Raw genomic sequence first — 16,727 nt, 5'->3', positions numbered from 1 at the left:
AGAAGAATAAAGGACTTATTTCCACAACCTGTGACTCTGCTGTAGAGACAGAGGCCAGAGGCAAACCAGACAGCTGAATCACCTTTAGTCTGAATTGTTAGAGGTTAAAAATTAGTTCATACCAGAAATATTTAACTGTATAGTATATCAGGAAAAGTCCATACCAGCAGAAGGAAAGGAAAAAGTAGTAAAAATCATAAGTAGAACATTGCCAAATACAATAATTCACTAAATATCACCTACCTCACCAGTCTGCCATTCTAGAATTTTTTTTAGACAGAAGAATAAAATGCAGGAGGTTTCAACAGTTAAGTACATTGATGCAATAAGTTAATTCCACAGGATAGCGTGTAAAAGAGTACGATCACTACAGTTAACCATCTAAAGCAGGGGTGGGCAAACTACGGCCCGTGGACTGGATCCGGCCCTTCAAGGCTTTGGATCTGGCCCGTGGGATTGCCACCCCAGGATCCCCTGGGGCTAAGGCAGGCTCCCTGCATGCCCTGACCCCGTGCGGCTCCCGGAAGCGGCCGCTACCGTGTCCCTACGGCCCCTGGGGGCCAGAGGGCTCCACGCGCTGCCCCTGCCTGCAGGCACCACCTCCCGCAGCTCCCATTATCATGGTTCCCCGTTCCCAGCCAAATGGGAGCTTCGGTGGAGGTACCTGCAGGCAAGGGCAGCGCGCGGAGACCTCCCCCCTCCCACAGGGGCCACAGGGCCCTGACTCCCCCACACTCCGTGACAACTCAAAGGTGTCACCTGGCCCCAACCCCCCCCTCCTGGGCTCAAGTTACATGCTCAGGTATCATCCCTCAAGTGAAGTCACACCCTGATATCCCCATCACCAATGCAAACAGTCCCAGTAAAACTCCCACGCAACATTCCCAGGTCAATCCGCCCCACTCCCTACTCCGTCACAGCCGGATGTTTCTGGGAGTGGTGTGGGGCCAGGGAGCCTGCCTTAGACCCGCTGCGTGCCACTGCCACCCTGGAGCCGCTCAAGGTAAGCGGCGCCGGGCCGGAGCCCACACCCCAAACCCCTCCTGCACCTTGCACCCCCTGCCCTGAGCTCCCTGCTGCACCCCTTCTGCACCCGCACCCCCTGCCCTGAACCCCCTGCTGCACCACGCACACCTCCTGCACCTCAACCCCCTTCCGCACCCTGCACCCCAACCCCCTGCCCTGAGCCCCCTAGTACACCCCACACCCCTCCTGTGCCCCAACCCCTTGCCCTGAGCCCCTTCCTGCACACCGCACCCTCTCTCACACCCCAACCCCCTGCTCCAGCCCTACATGCAATTTCCCCACCCAGATGTGGCCCTCGGGCCAAAAAGTTTGCCCACCCCTGATCTAAAGCCACCAAAGTTGAATATGTACTCAACGATTACCCCTCCAACATATAACAGGACTGAAGTTCAATAATTTTTGAATCGGAAAGAGTAAGTGGAGGGTTTTTTTTCTCATGTATTCAAAAAAGGAAACCAGAGAAACCTTCACTACTGGACATCCTAAGGCCTAAATCAGATCACACTCTGGCAGATCCCTAGAACATATTTTTAATGTCTGACAAACTCAGATTTCAAAACAGACTTGCACATTTCTCACTGTGTCCAAGTATCACCCTCTAAGGGTCATCGATGATTCATTCACAGATACTAAAGCCACAAGGGATCATTCGATCACCTAGTCTGATCTCCTATAGATTGCAGACCATTAAAAATTTCACCCAGTTACCTCTGTACTAAGTTCAAAAGCTTTTGTTTGACTGCAGCATAGCTTCCAGAAAGGATGCTTGGATACCAACAAACAGTACTGCAAGATGAAATGGAAACTTGTAAAGAGAAGAAATTCAGATCTAAAGTCCTGAATCAGTTTAGATGAGATTTTTGTTAAAGGACATGTCAAAGTAGAAGCTGCTTATAAGCATAAGAACATCTTTTGGATTCTGTGGGATACCTAATGTCAATGGAGTCTGCAATGGTGCTCTTATCTACAAATCATACTCCAGATGTACAGCAGGAGTATTCAGCCTAACCAGTTTAAATAGGAATTACAGAAATGAAGAGAACTGTCATAAAGTAGGTACCATCAGGAACCCCATGAAAGACCTTGATTTTTTAAGTGAAAAAATAAAATCAACCTGGCTTCTCATCCAAGACTTGAATGTGTACAAGTTTTAATGTGAGGCATATTAATATGCTGTGGCTTCTGAAAGAAACTGACAGTATGTTACTTTTAGACACTACAGAATAACCAAGTAAGTTTCAAATGCAAATTAGCTTTCCAGGCATACTGAGAACCTAGTGATGCTTAATAAAATGTACCCATTTGCAAGTGGATAGATTCAGAATGTTTCTAGACCCTTTTAGTTTAGTTATCTCACAGCATGATCTCTACATTAAATACTCTAACATCTACAGAATATAAAGTATTCCTTCCATTTAAGGAGCAAATAAAGGTTCTCTAGTCACCATAGTAACACTCATAGCAAAACATCCCAGTCCACTACTCCCACTGAATTAAGCCTCTTACAGAACTCGGCAAGTTTGAATAAGAGTTCATCACAACTTGGAAGCGTCCTTGCATCTGCTGGTTTGAATCCACTCATGTAAAGTTTAGGGTTTTGTTTTCTACTTTGAATTTCATCTGTTAAAAAACAAAAACAAAAAACACCACGCATACAACACCCCCAAAAGAGAATCAAGATTGGAAGAGGATACAATCTTCAGGATTTTTAAAGATCAAAATTTAGCACCCCCCCCCTTTTTTTTTTTCAAGTGTACAAAATATACTTGTTCTTGTATACACCTCTCTATATGCAAAACGTATAGGTATCAGAAAATAAGCTTTTTCATGGCAGGGACTATCCTACCCTGAGTGTACAGCACTTACCACAATGGGGTCCCAGATCTCAACTGGGACTTATAAGAGCTACAGCAAACAGATATTAATTGTAATCCCACATTAGCAACAGCTCTTTCGATGCTGCAATGATCAGTTTAAATAAACTTTCATTGATATAAAGTAATTCTGCTACAGATTCTCATTTTAGACATGTGATCTCCTGGTAACATTTTCACATAGGGTAAGTCTGGGAAGAGTACCAGGGAAGAGGTTAGTTGGTTTTTGTACTAAAGGATTAGTCCATATTATGGATTTATTAACATTCAATTGTATATATAAAAGTACCACAACCACCAGCTTTCATATGTGACACTACGAATAGAACTCTTAACTGCCTGCTCCAACATGATTCACAGGCCTCTTCAGAATGCAGGGTCATTTTTCCACATGTGAAAGTTAACCAAGAGGTGCACCAAGGGTTCCATACCAGGACTCGTGTTTAATGTTTATTAATCAGCTGGAAATGGGGGTGAACAGTAAAGTGGCAAACTTGCAGATGGAAAAAAATAGGTTATTTTAGTGAAACTCTAGAGGGACCTAACAAAGCTAGGTGAGTGGGTAACACAATGCAGGATAATATTCGTTGTTGACAAATGCAAAGTAACTTACATTGGAATAAAGAAATTTAACTACTCATGTTCTTTCCTGGGTTCTAAATTACCCACGCAGGAAAGAGACCAGAGTAAACTACATTAAACAGCAATTAAAAAAGGAATAAAATCCCTCTTATTCCCAGGGATTAGCCAACCACTAAACTAAAAAGTGGTTAGTTAGGGTTAGGAAAAAACCCTCTCTGTGGGTAGATTAGCCTACAGTTGTCTGTAATAGTGATTCTTCCATTTTACTTTGACACATCTACTAAAGGTCATTGTTAGAGCAGATACCAACTATGTGGACCACCAGTTTATTTCACTATGACAATTCCTGTGTTCCTAGCAGAAACAGCTCGACTACTTCAGACCTACTTATCTGCATGTACATTCCCTCTTTGGATGGCTTATTTCTTCCAGGAGAGGGGTGAAACAAGACTGTTTGTTTATTAATGCCCTACAAAGATTCATTTTAATAAGCAGTGCTTGTCGTCCAAGTGCACAGAACATTAAGTAAATCATTTCCTACCAGCAACAAGAGAAGTCAACAGTAGCTCTTCAAATCTGATATTTAAATATATACTCACAATTGCATCTATTCTAGCATGCTTAGTTTCAACTAAAGGGGAATGCTAAACCTAAATGAAAAGGAGTACTTCTGGCACCTTAGAGACTAACCAATTTATTTGAGCATAAGCTTTTGAGAGCTACAGCTCACTTCATCGGATGCATACTGTGGAAAATACAGAAGATGTTTGTTTTTATACACACAAATCATGAAAAAATGGGTGTTTATCACTACAAAAGGTTTTCTCTCCCCCCACCCCACTCTCCTGCTGGTAATAGCTTATGTAAAGTGATCACTCTCCTTACCATGTGTATGATAATCAAGGTGGGCCATGTCCAGCACAAATCCAGGTTTTCTCCCCACCCCCCACCACACACAAACCCACTCTCCTGTTGGTAATAGCTTATCTAAAGTGATCACTCTCCTTACAATGACAGGTTTCAGAGTAACAGCCGTGTTAGTCTGTATTCGCAAAAAGAAAAGGAGGACTTGTGGCACCTTAGAGACTAACCAATTTATTTGAGCATAAGCTTTCGTGAGCTACAGCTCACTTCATTGGATGCATACATCATACATCGGATGTATGCATTGTATCCAATTTGCAAATGAATTCCAATTCAGCAGTCTCTCACTGGAGTCTGGATTTGAAGTTTTTCTGTTGTAATATCGCAACTTTCATATCTGTAATCGCGTGACCAGAGAGATTGAAGTGTTCTCCGACTGGTTTATGAATGTTATAATTCTTGACATCTGATTTGTGTCCATTTATTCTTTTACATAGAGAGACTGTCCAGTTTGACCAATGTACATGGCAGAGGGGCATTGCTGGCACATGATGGCATATATCACATTGGTAGACGTGCAGGTGAACGAGCCTCTGATAGTGTGGCTGATGTTATTAGGCCCTGTGATGGTGTCCCCTGAATAGATATGTGGGCACAGTTGGCAACGGGCTTTGTTGCAAGGATAGGTTCCTGGGTTAGTGGTTCTGTTGTGTGGTATGTGGTTGCTGGTGAGTATTTGCTTCAGGTTGGGGGGCTGTCTGTAGGCAAGGACTGGCCTCTCTCCCAAGATTTGTGAGAGTGTTGGGTCATCCTTCAGGATAGGTTGTAGATCCTTGATAATGCGTTGGAGGGGTTTTAGTTGGGGGCTGAAGGTGACGGCTAGTGGTAATGCTAAGACCTAATGTTAAAATAAGGAGCTGTTATGTAAAATATACACACAAATTTATTGGTAGAAGTGGTATCATCATAACAAGGCTCATTTCCATAAATGTTTTCCATCCAAGTATCCATAATTTGAAAATTAAGTTTTATTAGCTTTCAGGGTTCATTTTAGGTTGCAAGTGTCATACGGCATGCAAAATCCCCTCTGATGTATGGCCCCCTGTGACAACTAGTAGCATGAGCTGCACTAGAACTGGTTGACAATTTTAAGGTCCTTGTGGTAAGGCCCTGTAACTTTTTAAGGTCTGGTCTACATAGTTTTTGCACTGGTATAATTATTTGAGTTGGGGTTATTTAAAAAAAAAAAAAAAAAAAAAAGCTAAACCAGTACAACCCCTCTTTCTACTGACATAAAGCTGTCTTAGATCAGTACAACTTATTCCCCTTCCCATACATGAATAAGATATACTGGTAGAGGCACCTTTTATATCAATATAATGGGGGATGGGCTTGTACACTCAAACTATATGGGTATAGTTAAAGTAGTACAATGTGTATATTCATAGATAAGGCCAGAAGGGACCACTGTGATTATCTAGTCTGATCTTCTGTACACCTTAGGACTTTCCTGAGTTACAGCATCTCTCCAGGAAAAGCATCCACCTGAGTGACATAGCTTACATCTCCCGCCAACTTACCTTCTGCATCTCAGCGAGGTCGAGTACTGAAGTCAACGGGAGAGCACTCTGCCATCAACTTATCACATCTTCACCAGACCCAGTAAATCGACGCTGCTGCATCAATCACAGTGGCACCGATTTAGTGTGCCAGCATAGACAAGCCCTTAGAGAAATCAGGCCTTGTCTAAAAAAAAAGCCTGTATAATAGAGCACTGCCAGCAGCAGAGAGCCAATATTAGCAAACATCTAGTGTCCAATCATAAAACCCCTGTTGGGGGAAGAGGATAACAGTAGAATGGGGAAGATAACCATAGAGGAATGAGTTATTAGGGTAAGAAACACACTCACATGCAGATACAGGACAGGAGAGAAGGTGAAATCTACTAGCTAGAGGAGAACAGAAAACAGAAGAGATAGAGACTAGAAAGTTTCTCAGCAGAAGTAAGTTCCCCTTGGCAGTCAGTCAAGCTAAGCTGCTCCACAAAGAAATGCAGATTCATCATCCACAGACTGCAGGAGCAATCATTTAAGGCAGTCATCTGTCTCTAAAATAAGGAATAAGGACTGGGCCATGAATATTTGACGACTGTCTTGTGACATTCCATTTCGAGTTTACTGAAAATCCTTAACATCACAGGACTGCGAACGGTCTGACCAGAGATGCAAAATGTGTATGGAAACCAGAACCCTTAACTCTCAGCTACACTGGAACTAAAATATATGCTTGTTGCATCAGTTTTACACTATTTAAGGTAGCCAACGTGGACAGGGGCCAACCTGTTTCAGACCATATGGTCAATCTGGAGTAATTGACAGTGGACTCCTAAACAGTTAGCATAAACAAGCTTTAAGCTGTTTTTAAAAAGTGTACAATGTAAGCCCCAGCGTAAATGGGGCTCTACAAACATCAGTGAATCCATTCCTTACTACCAAGTAGCTGAGAACCCCACAGCAGACGTTAACATAAAAGAATGCCTTCACTGACCTTAAGCTTTCAAGCCCCATTAACTCTAGGAAACCAACCTGTTTAACAATTGTTCTCAACTGGATCATGCGAAAAAGGCTTAATTAAACAACTTTGTCCCAACTATGCTATCAGTTACACAATTTTTAGACTGTTAAATAAGATGATAGATTTTAGTTAGAAAACAACTAGTCTAGGTCTACTTTGCCTTAAAGTCAGTTGTGTTCTGCTGACTCCCATTTCCTGTACCCTATTTGGATTGGTTTAGTTCTCTAGGCAGCTGTCGCTATGATGAGCAACAGCAGCTGTGGTTTCCTGTTAACTCCAGCTCTTAGCATGCAGGTCACCATGTAAGCAAAGGAAGGAAAAATTATTCTTAGTACATTTTAGCTACCACTAAGCATCTCTACAGCTTTAGAAAAAGATGAATTTAGGGTAACAAGTAATTAACATAATAAGCTGCAAAAGTTACACCACAAAAAAAGGGAGGAAAGAAGGATCCTTACTTCTCAGAATTTGTAGAAGTCTTATTCTTCCTTGTGGTCATTTAACTTTCTTTTCCTACCAAAAGGAAATTAGTAGAAACTGGCATGTGTAAGATTTATAAAAGAATGATCTAGGCTGTCTCAAACAGAGTATTTCAAGGGACAGCTAACTTGATAAATTAATGGCAGTTTTTGAAGTGTTTCTAGAGTTTATAGAGGAGAGGCACCAAAATGTAAAGAAAGAAAGATTTATGCTGCTGGGTTCCATGTTTGAAACCCCCAAAGTATATAATTAGTATCCTCTTGACTACTTAATCTCTTATAATAGAAGTGCCATGAATGCTTGAGCAAAAATGTCATTTGAGATGCTCTTTAATGGTTTCTGATGGCGAGTGTTTTTAATGACAAATTGCCTGTTTTTCCGAAGGCGCTCAAAACACTTCCCTTCACGTACCACTGAAATGAAGCAGCTGCTCCTTCCCTGAACTATTATTGTGTAGGGTGTACTATTCGTAGTGAATTATGGTACTCAAACGGATCAGATCCATTTTTGTTTTTAAGCCTTTAAAAAAAGGGCCACCAAACAAGTTCTTATCTATATTACCAACACCTTAGACTACTGAATCTAGAAGTATTAAAAAACTTAACTATTTATGCTGCTTACTCCTTACATTTAATTGATTGGACAGACCAAGTCAGTTTCACTTTCGGGTGAAAGACTCAGAACTAGTGTTCGAGTTGCAAATACTGCAGGGATATGTGAGCAAAGCCCACTTCCCACTGGGATACCAAATTATGAAAAGATTTCTATTTGTCTTAGATTTTGTAAATGCATATTTATAAATTTTAAACTTTGAGGTAACTCAAAGTTTGACAGCGTTATTGCAGAACTACTGAATCCAACAGATATCTAGAATATTCTACTCTTAATTTAGGTAACTGTATTAAAGTAAACTGACCCAAGTATGACATTTTAAACCAAAATACATACAGGCATTAAAGACAATAAATCACCATAAATGAATTACGGAACTTATATGAAGGAGATGGCAACAAGTGCAAAAGTACCCTGATCTAAAGGAATAACATGTACCTAAGATCTTAGAGCCTTTGGTCTATAATCTTCAGACAATATTTAATCCTGATCCTTTTAAATAGCAGCTCTTATCTTTCAGCTTAGTACCTGGTATGACCTGGATTTTCCTCAGTTACACTTAAAATAAAGATGTAAACCCCAATTAGATTACTGTAAGTATTTGCTGAAGCTCACAAATAACCCGATGATACTGGAGTTTAATGTACAATGCTTATGCTAATTATTGATGCCCATGTACTTACTAACAGTACTTTGCATAGAGGTCTAAGACACCTGTTCAAGCATGTTTATTTGAAGATACATTTGGTAAATCTTGAAATAGGAAAGATTCCTATTTTGCCCCACAGTGAAACCCTTCCTTTCACCAGTGCTCAAAATTTGGGTTCACCAGCTGCAAGTGAAAAGTCTGTTTTGGTGATCGAACAGATCTATGAGCTGTGTGTGTCAGCTAGTATATTAAAGCCTTTCCAAGAGCACTACTTGCCACGTCTCTCCTTGCAACAACTTCTGTTGCAGAGGCCTTAATTTCCCTACCTGGTTCTTGCTGCTTCTGACCATGGTCCAGACTATCTTCTGGCCTCCACAACCTGGAAAAACCATAGCTAGCAATTTTCATATTTGACAAACAGTTTGCAGTATTAATTTTTGAGCTCCGCTTTCCTACACTTAGCTTTTGACTCCAATTTAGTTTATGCAGACATCTAAATGTATAATAAAAGAACCGAGTGTTTTAAACACACAAGCAAGTCCTTAAAAATTAACTTACTGGAATAAGAAACCTTCTCTGGTTACTAGAAGGGCCTAAGTCATCAATTTCTGCAGAATGCACGTTTCCTGATCACAAATATAACTTCCCAAATGTTTATCCAATACAGTACAGTATCTTCCTGAAGCTCCAGACAGTTTCAAAGCTTCTATTGCTACTCAGAATTTTGCTGAGCAGCAGCATATTAGCAAGACTTTGGTTAGACTCACTGCTGCTATGAGCAGCAACAAACAGTAAAGAATCATGTCCATTTCACTACACTGCTGCATGTGAAAGCCAGAAGTGGCAAAAGAGACAGAGACTGGAGGAGGACTCAAAACTTGGAATAGTGGAGACCTGCCATCTCGTCAGGGCAACAAGGCAGCTCTGAGTGAAACTGAGTGAGAAAGGAGAAACGGAAAATTCCTTCATCTTTCTAGCAGTAAAGTGATGGTGCTTGAAGTTTAAGAGATATACTAGACAGAGGCTCACAAAAGTTGAAGCACTCGAAGAAGGGTCATGGGGTAGCACCAATGCAGAAATATCAGCATCATCCCATTCCTTTTCTACAACTCTCAGGAAATGGATTTTTTACCAGGGTTTCTTTCTGCCCTTAGCCCTTGCTGGTGCAGATCCCCACCCTCGTCTATCATAGCTACCTGCATAGCGGGTTTAGTCCTCCGGCTACCTGATGCACAGCAATTGTACAAGTCCCATCTTTATCATCTGTTTAAATATGATTTCAGGTACTTGAAGTCATCTGATGAACAATCAATTCCCAGTTACTGTATGCTATTAATTTGGTCTCCCAATAGGTAAATTACCAGTGTTCAGCCTAGATCAAATAGGAAACATCCTATACAGCATAAATTAGATTTGTATTACATTAATCTTCAGGTAACAGCTCTCTTCCCTCCCACAAACCCATCTCCTGTTATTCGAACATTGAACAACATGTTCAGAGCTGGGCCACTGACACCAGAAGGGATGGAATGTTGGAACCTGAAAGTTCCACAGCAATTGGAAGTGACAGCTGAAGAGAGGATCTAAAGAAAGTAGAACACTTGCCCCACTGGGGAGAAAAGAGATGGGAAAGTGCACAGGAAGCTAGGGAACCATGAGAGCAACAATGTTGGGAATGGGACAGGAAGGAGGAAGAAAATAAATGAAGAAACCAAGGCAGACAGGAAAGAGACTGAGAAAGAGCCTTGGTCTCACTGAACTGAGGGGAAGGAGGAGTTTCAACTATCTGGTCCACTGGGAGTAATGGAAATGCTCCAAAGAGTAAAATGTTTGTGTAAGGCACTGAGTTGAAAAATAAAATAAAATGGGTTTAAGACCTGACAGAATTACAATCAGAACTCAGATATTTAATGGTAAAGAACAGGGGTGGACAAACTTTGTGGCCCAAGGGCCACATCTGGGTATGGAAATTGTATGGCGGGCCATGACTGCTCACAAAATTAAGGTTGGGGTGCAGGAGGGGGTGCAGGCTCTGGGGTGGGGCCAGAAATGAGAAGTTCAGGGCACGGGAGGGAGCTCCGGGATGGGTCAAGAGGTTGGGGTGCGGGAGGGGGTGAGGGCTCTGGCTGGAGATGCAGGTTCTGGGGTGGGGCTGGGGATAAGGGGTTTGGAATGTAGGAGGGGGGCTCCAGGCTGGGACCGAGGGGTTCGGCGTCTGGGAGGAGGCTTCGGGCTGGGGCAGGGGATGGGGTACGGGGGTGTGTGAGGGCTCCGGCTGGGGGTGCATGCTCTGGCTGGGGCTGAGGGGTTTGGGGTGCAGGACAGTGCTCTGGGCTGGGATTGAGGGGTTCGGAGGGCAGCAGGGGGATCAGGACTGGGGTAGGGGGCTGGGGCGTGGGAGGGGCTATGGGGTGTAGGCTCCGAGCGGCGCTTACCTCAAGCAGCTCCCGGATGCAGCAGCATGTCCCCCCTCCAGCCTCTAGGTGGAGGCGTGACCAGGCGGCTCTGCGTGCAGCCCCGTCCGCAGGTGCTGCCCCTGCAGCTCCCACTGGCTGCAGTTCCTGGCCAATGGGCACTGAGGGGGGCAGCACTTGGGACAGGGGAAGTGTGCTGAGCCCCGGCTGTCCCTATGCGTAGGAACTGGAGGGGGGATATGCTGCTGCTTCTGGGAGGTGTGGCATGCGCGTATGGAGCGGCCCCAAACCCCGCTCCCCGGCTGGAGCGCAGCAAGCCCCAGACCCCACTCCCCAGCAGAAGCTTGAGGGCCAAATTAAATCAGCTGGCGGGCCAGATGTGGCCCACGGGCCATAGTTTGCCCACCCCTGGTGTAGAAGGTTCAGGCTAAAAAGGTCAATTACCATAGTATGAGACATCCCAACAACCAACCCTCATTACATTTACTTGCAGAGTAAATTGCTACAGAACATTATTAACACTGATGTTAAAGACATTTTCTGGATAATACTGCTAATGGGTTTACAGTAAAAATCATTATGTTCATAATAATAGCATTTAATAAGTCACGCAGTTTTTTAGGTGAATCTGAAACTGGACTAGCAAAAATTAAATGTTAACATGATGAGTGCAGAGATGTGGCTCTGACCAACAACAGCGGTAACACAAAGAATGGCTTTCTGCACAACTGCAGTATGTTGGATAACATAACTTACAGAGCAGGAAAGACAGAGAAGCTATTACCAGAGAAAGCAGCATACTTGCCATCTGTACTGCAGGGGAAATCTACACTACAAAATTAAGTCGACCTAAGTTACGTCAACGTACAGTCACTGAACTAATTACATCACTTTTGCATGTCCACACTACACGCCTTGTGTCGGTGGTGTCCATCTCCTCCAGGAGTGCTTGCACCGATTTAACTGTCAGTGTGGGGCATTGTGGGATAGCTTCTGAAACGCATCAACAGTCAATATAAGCAATGCAGTGTCTACACTGACACTGAGTCAGCCTAAAAGTGCTATGCCTCTGGCAGAGGTGGAGTTATTAAGTTGGTGTAGTCGGAGCTACATTTTAGAGTAGATACACCTCTACCCCGATATAACACACCCCGATATAACATGGGTTCGCATATAACGCAGTAAAGCTCCGACACACTGCTCTGATCAGCTTGTTAAGGGGGCCAGGCCGGGCCGGGGCTGAGGGGTTGGATAAGGAGCAGAGGGTCTCAGGGGTGGTCAGGGGCTCCTTCTCCCCCAGAGTCTGGGAGGCAGAAACGGGGGGGCCACTTTTGGGGGCCCCGCAGGGCCAGAGTGGCCTGGGGGGATTAACGGGGGGCCGGGATCAGCCCGCTCCGCTTCCCTCGCCCCGGCCCCAGCCGTGTTGCTCAGGGGAGAGGGCTTGGGGGAAGGGATCCCCCCTGCACCCACCGGCAGTGGCGGAAGCGGAGCAGCCCTGCCCCAGAGCGCTCCACTCCACCACCTCCCAGCCGTGGCGCTCCGCTTCCCGCCGCAGGTGAATACGGGGAGCATCCTTTCCCCAACGTCCCCGCGCTCACTGGCAGCGGGAAGCGGAGCGCCATGGCTGGGAGGTGGCGGAGTGGAGCGGTCTGGGGCCGGGCTGCTCCGCTTCCGGCCGCTGCCAGTGAGTGCTTCTCAGGGGGTGGCGGGAGGGTGGATAGGGGTCGGAGCAGTCAGGGAGCAGGGGGGGCTAGGTAGGGGGTGGAGTCCTGGGGGTGATTAGGGACGGGGGTCTCTGGAGGGGGCGGTCAGGGAACAAGGAATGGGGGAGGGGTCCAAAGCAAGTTCGATATAACGCGGTCTCACCTATAACGCAGTGAGATTTTTTTGTCTCCCGAGGACCACGTTATATCAGGGTAGAGGTGTACTTACAGAGTTAGGTCAACAAAAGCTGCCTTATGTCGACCTAACTCTGTAGTGTAGGCCAGTGAAGTGGCCCATTAACCTCTTTGCAAACATAGGCAAAAGAGGTGTTAATGAGTTACACACTGTTCAAGAAGACACAAATCCAGTGTCTTTATTAAGACCAGATTTTAGTGTCCAGCAGAATTATGAATTTAAGCGTCCATGCACATCTTTTGATGTTGTTGTGCACACTTCCTTTGAGGGCGAGGACTGGGTGGGTCCCCATGTCTGGGCTCCAGCCCAAGCCTGAATGTCTACATCATAAGTAAAGTGCCCTGTAGCCTAAGCTGTGTGAGCCCAAGTCAGCTGACACATGGGTGCTAAACTGCAGCTAGGGTGACCAGACAGCAAATGTGAAAAATCAGGACAGGGTTGGGGGGTAATAGAAGCCTATACAAGAAAAAGGCCCCAAAATTGGGACTGTCCCTATAAAATCGGGACATCTGGTCACCCTAACTGCAGCACTGATATAAAGTTAAAAACTACGCAAACAGTCCAACTTGCAGAGCAAAAAAAAATCTCTAAAGTAGATTATCTGTACCAAAAACAGAAGAAAACTTCCTCTTGAAAGACTGAGGCACTTAAGGAATCCAAATCCTAAGCATAATTCCAATAGTCATACCTAGACACCACCTATACTTAATGATTTATGAGTAAGTGTTCTTAACACTCCCCCAATCTTTTTCTAGCAACTATAGAGAGGAGGTCCATTATGACAACATGCAGGGGTGTGTTCTGTACAGTTACAATTTCAGATGTCCGGCAAAGGTAAGGTGTTTAGTTTGAAGTCCTATACACGCCTGTAATGATCTCAGAGTGACTGTTTTGAAAAATTAAGTAGCTAACAGAGTGCACAGTGCTGATTGAGCCAGGCCGGAAGCCAGGTGTCTAACTATCTTTCAAGGGGATATAGTACTGGTTGAGTCCTTAATGGTAGTTGGGAGTCTTGCTTCACAGACTCACAGCCCTGGAGGTATTAGGGATGCATGGTTGTCCATACTGGGTCTTGGGGTGGGACAATCCTTTCAATTCCCTTATATAAAAGGTGTGACGTTCTTTTCCTAGAAGACCACTAGTTTTTGGCTTTTTCTGTACATCTACCTAGAAACTTGACCAATTGTCTATTTTCCTGTTCTGGGCTGGAGGGGGATTTTGTATTAAATCAAAGTATGTATTAGCAACACCCCTTACATTATAATGTTTTCAAGTTATTTATTGTTTTTCCCCAACTTTTCAATTCATAATTAAACAATGCAAGTGTACATAGTTCCCTCAAATTTCACAATTCAAGTTGTGAAAGTTTGAGATTTGCTGAGAACTTGGGCTGTTTTGGATCCCTGACATTAGTATATAACTTTGGGATGTCACGATCAGATCTCCTAAACACACTAGAAAAGTTGTTAAAAGCACCTTAGCATTTTAGGGGTTAAGCGACCATTTAAATATTAACAAGAAATGAAATCCCTCTACTTCCCACCTTCTTTGTAAGCACAGAAATATTGAAAATATGGGAAATACGGTACTCAAATTATTTTCCCTTGTAGAAGGTGTTTATCAAGCTCTAAGTGCCCCACAGATGTAAGCCAAGTTCCTCCTCTTCTACAAATTCAAGTTTTGTTACAATGCAAGCTGAAAACAGGAAAGTATGTGCTTCAAATGACTTGCAGTTGAATTTATGTAAATACATGTATATTTACACTCTACTGCTAATTGGCAGGCATGTGGCTAGGTTGGGACAGAGATAGGAGTTGACCTCTCTTGCAGAGAATGCATGGACGGATGTAGGGGGTCAGTGGCAAGGAGCTCCCCACCAGCCTTGGAGGGGCTGCAGGGCTAGCACTGTTGGATATGCAGTACTGGGAACATGGACTCCTTTTAGGAGTTCAATGTTGGCTATGTACGTGTTTCCTAGCTTTTGCAGGGAGCCAACACTAGCTGAAAAACAAAAAAAAGACTCTCATACTCCTTTCACAAGGTACAGTTCCAGCTGTGAAGTATAGGAGGGAATCTCATTACTCTTACAGGTTTCAGAGTGGTAGCCATGTTAGTCTATATTTTTCACGTTCTCGGTGTATATATATCTTCCTATTGTATTTTCCACTGCATGCATACGATGAAGTGGGTTTTAGCCCACAAAAGCTTATGCCCAAATAAATTTGTTAGTTTCTAAGGTGCCACAATTACTCTTACAGTGGATATATTGCTGGCTGTGTTTGGAATAGGTGATAACTAAGGGGGAATTATAGCTCCTACTCTGCTGAAAGCAGATGGGAGCTCTCCCTATTTGTGGGTCTGGGTAAGCAGTGATTCCCCAATAACTGCCCTTCCCTCCTTGGCTGGTGCAGCGAAAGCTCTCACTCCTGTTTCACTCTACTTTGATCACTTGTTTGTTGGGTGTAGTGCTGGCTCTGCATGAATGGGAAATAAAGAGACTCTCTCCTGCTTTGCAGAAAGTTGGAGGCTACCTATGTATATATGGAAAATGAAGTGTTATCGATCCATGGGGCTAGGGTGTCCCCTTTCCTGCAGGTATGAGGAGGTCTCACCAACCTTGCAGGGGGTGCCCCGGGTATGTATAGCTCTGTCTATGCGTGATCTCATGCGTGGATCTCAATTTGCAGGTTGGCGGGGTGCTAGATGTCTGTATACCAGGGCAGAGGGGCTCTCCCTTCCCTTGCAGCAGGTGCAGGGCCGGCTGCATGAATGGTGAGGGGGGTGCGGAGCCGGCTGGGTGTAGGGTGGAGGCGCAGGGGCGCGGTGCTGGCTGTGTGTGTGCGCGCACGGAGGTGCGGAGCTCACCTCCCTTGCAGGGGGTGCGGTGCTGGCTGTGCTGCGCCCGGTAACCCTCGATCACCTCCCACTCGCCGTTGTCGCGTTTGATGGGGAAGGAGACGCTGAGCACGTGGTTGCAGGGCTTGATGATGCGCAGGATGCCGCGGACGCGGTGGCGCCGCTCCTCGGGGCTCTCCCGCGAGCGCAGCCCCTCCACCAGCTTGTCCTCCACGATGCCGGCGCCGCGGTCGAAGAAGCCCTCCACCATCTTGAAGAAGTTGGGGTCGTCCTCCCGCTCCGCCTCGCTGTAGCGCCGCCGCTGCGGGAGCCCCCCGCTGGGGCCTCCCCACAGGGCTGCCCCTACCGCCGCGCCGGGCTCCGTGCCCGCCAGCACCGAGCCGGCCCCGGCGCGGGACGCCAGCAGTTCCCCGAGGTAACGGTACATGGCGGCAGCTACAGCGGGGCTGGAGACCCAGCCGGTGCTGACAGCTCTAGCCCTGCGCGGCCCGATGGCACAATAGAGGCGGCCTGCCGGCGCCGCCGCCTTTAAATGGCCCCGGGGGGCGAGGCCGGAGGGGGGCTCGGGGTCACACGCCACCGCCCTGCCGCGCTTGCGCACACGCCTCGCCCGGAACGCCTCCCCTCTCTTGGCTCCGCCGTGAGGAGCTGGGCGCGGTGCCAGGCCTCAGCCCGTCTGCCGGAAGGCCCGAGGTGGGTGTGTGGCGCGCATGCGTGTCGGGATCTAGCCTCGGTCGGTCGTCGCTCTCAGTCCAGGGCGCTGGTGCGGGAGCGCGAACCTAAAGCGCTTCCGCCCGGGCAGGGGGTGCGGAGCGGTCGTTTCTCCCGCTTGCGGGCGCGGGGAGCCCCGCGGTAGGTGGCTGGGGGGGGGGCCGCGCCTGCGCCTGCGCCTGCGCC

At 45.9% G+C, this 16,727-nt stretch overlaps 2 protein-coding genes across 5 annotated transcripts in view; one reads left to right on the top strand and one right to left on the bottom strand.

The window, feature by feature from the left end:
- GLUD1 (glutamate dehydrogenase 1) overlaps window positions 1-16,474 on the bottom strand; it is a 49,782-nt gene extending 33,308 nt beyond the window's left edge. Inside the window, exon 1 of the mRNA XM_074958756.1 lies at window positions 15,840-16,474. Coding sequence (XP_074814857.1) covers window positions 15,840-16,257 — 418 coding nt within the window. The 5' untranslated portion in view covers window positions 16,258-16,474. The remainder of the gene's footprint in view (window positions 1-15,839) is intronic.
- The window catches only part of SHLD2 (shieldin complex subunit 2), an 86,702-nt gene continuing 86,240 nt past the window's right edge, over window positions 16,266-16,727 (top strand). Inside the window, exon 1 of one of the 4 annotated variants that reach the window (XM_074958753.1) lies at window positions 16,266-16,523. The gene's annotated coding sequence lies outside the window, so the exon portion shown is untranslated. The other 3 variants (XM_074958755.1, XM_074958752.1, XM_074958754.1) reach the window with 3 other exon arrangements.

The sequence above is a fragment of the Natator depressus genome, chromosome 7, assembly GCF_965152275.1.
Source record: "Natator depressus isolate rNatDep1 chromosome 7, rNatDep2.hap1, whole genome shotgun sequence".
In the NCBI taxonomy this organism is placed as follows: Eukaryota; Metazoa; Chordata; order Testudines; family Cheloniidae; genus Natator; species Natator depressus.
This window is presented reverse-complemented; position numbering and strand designations above follow the sequence as displayed.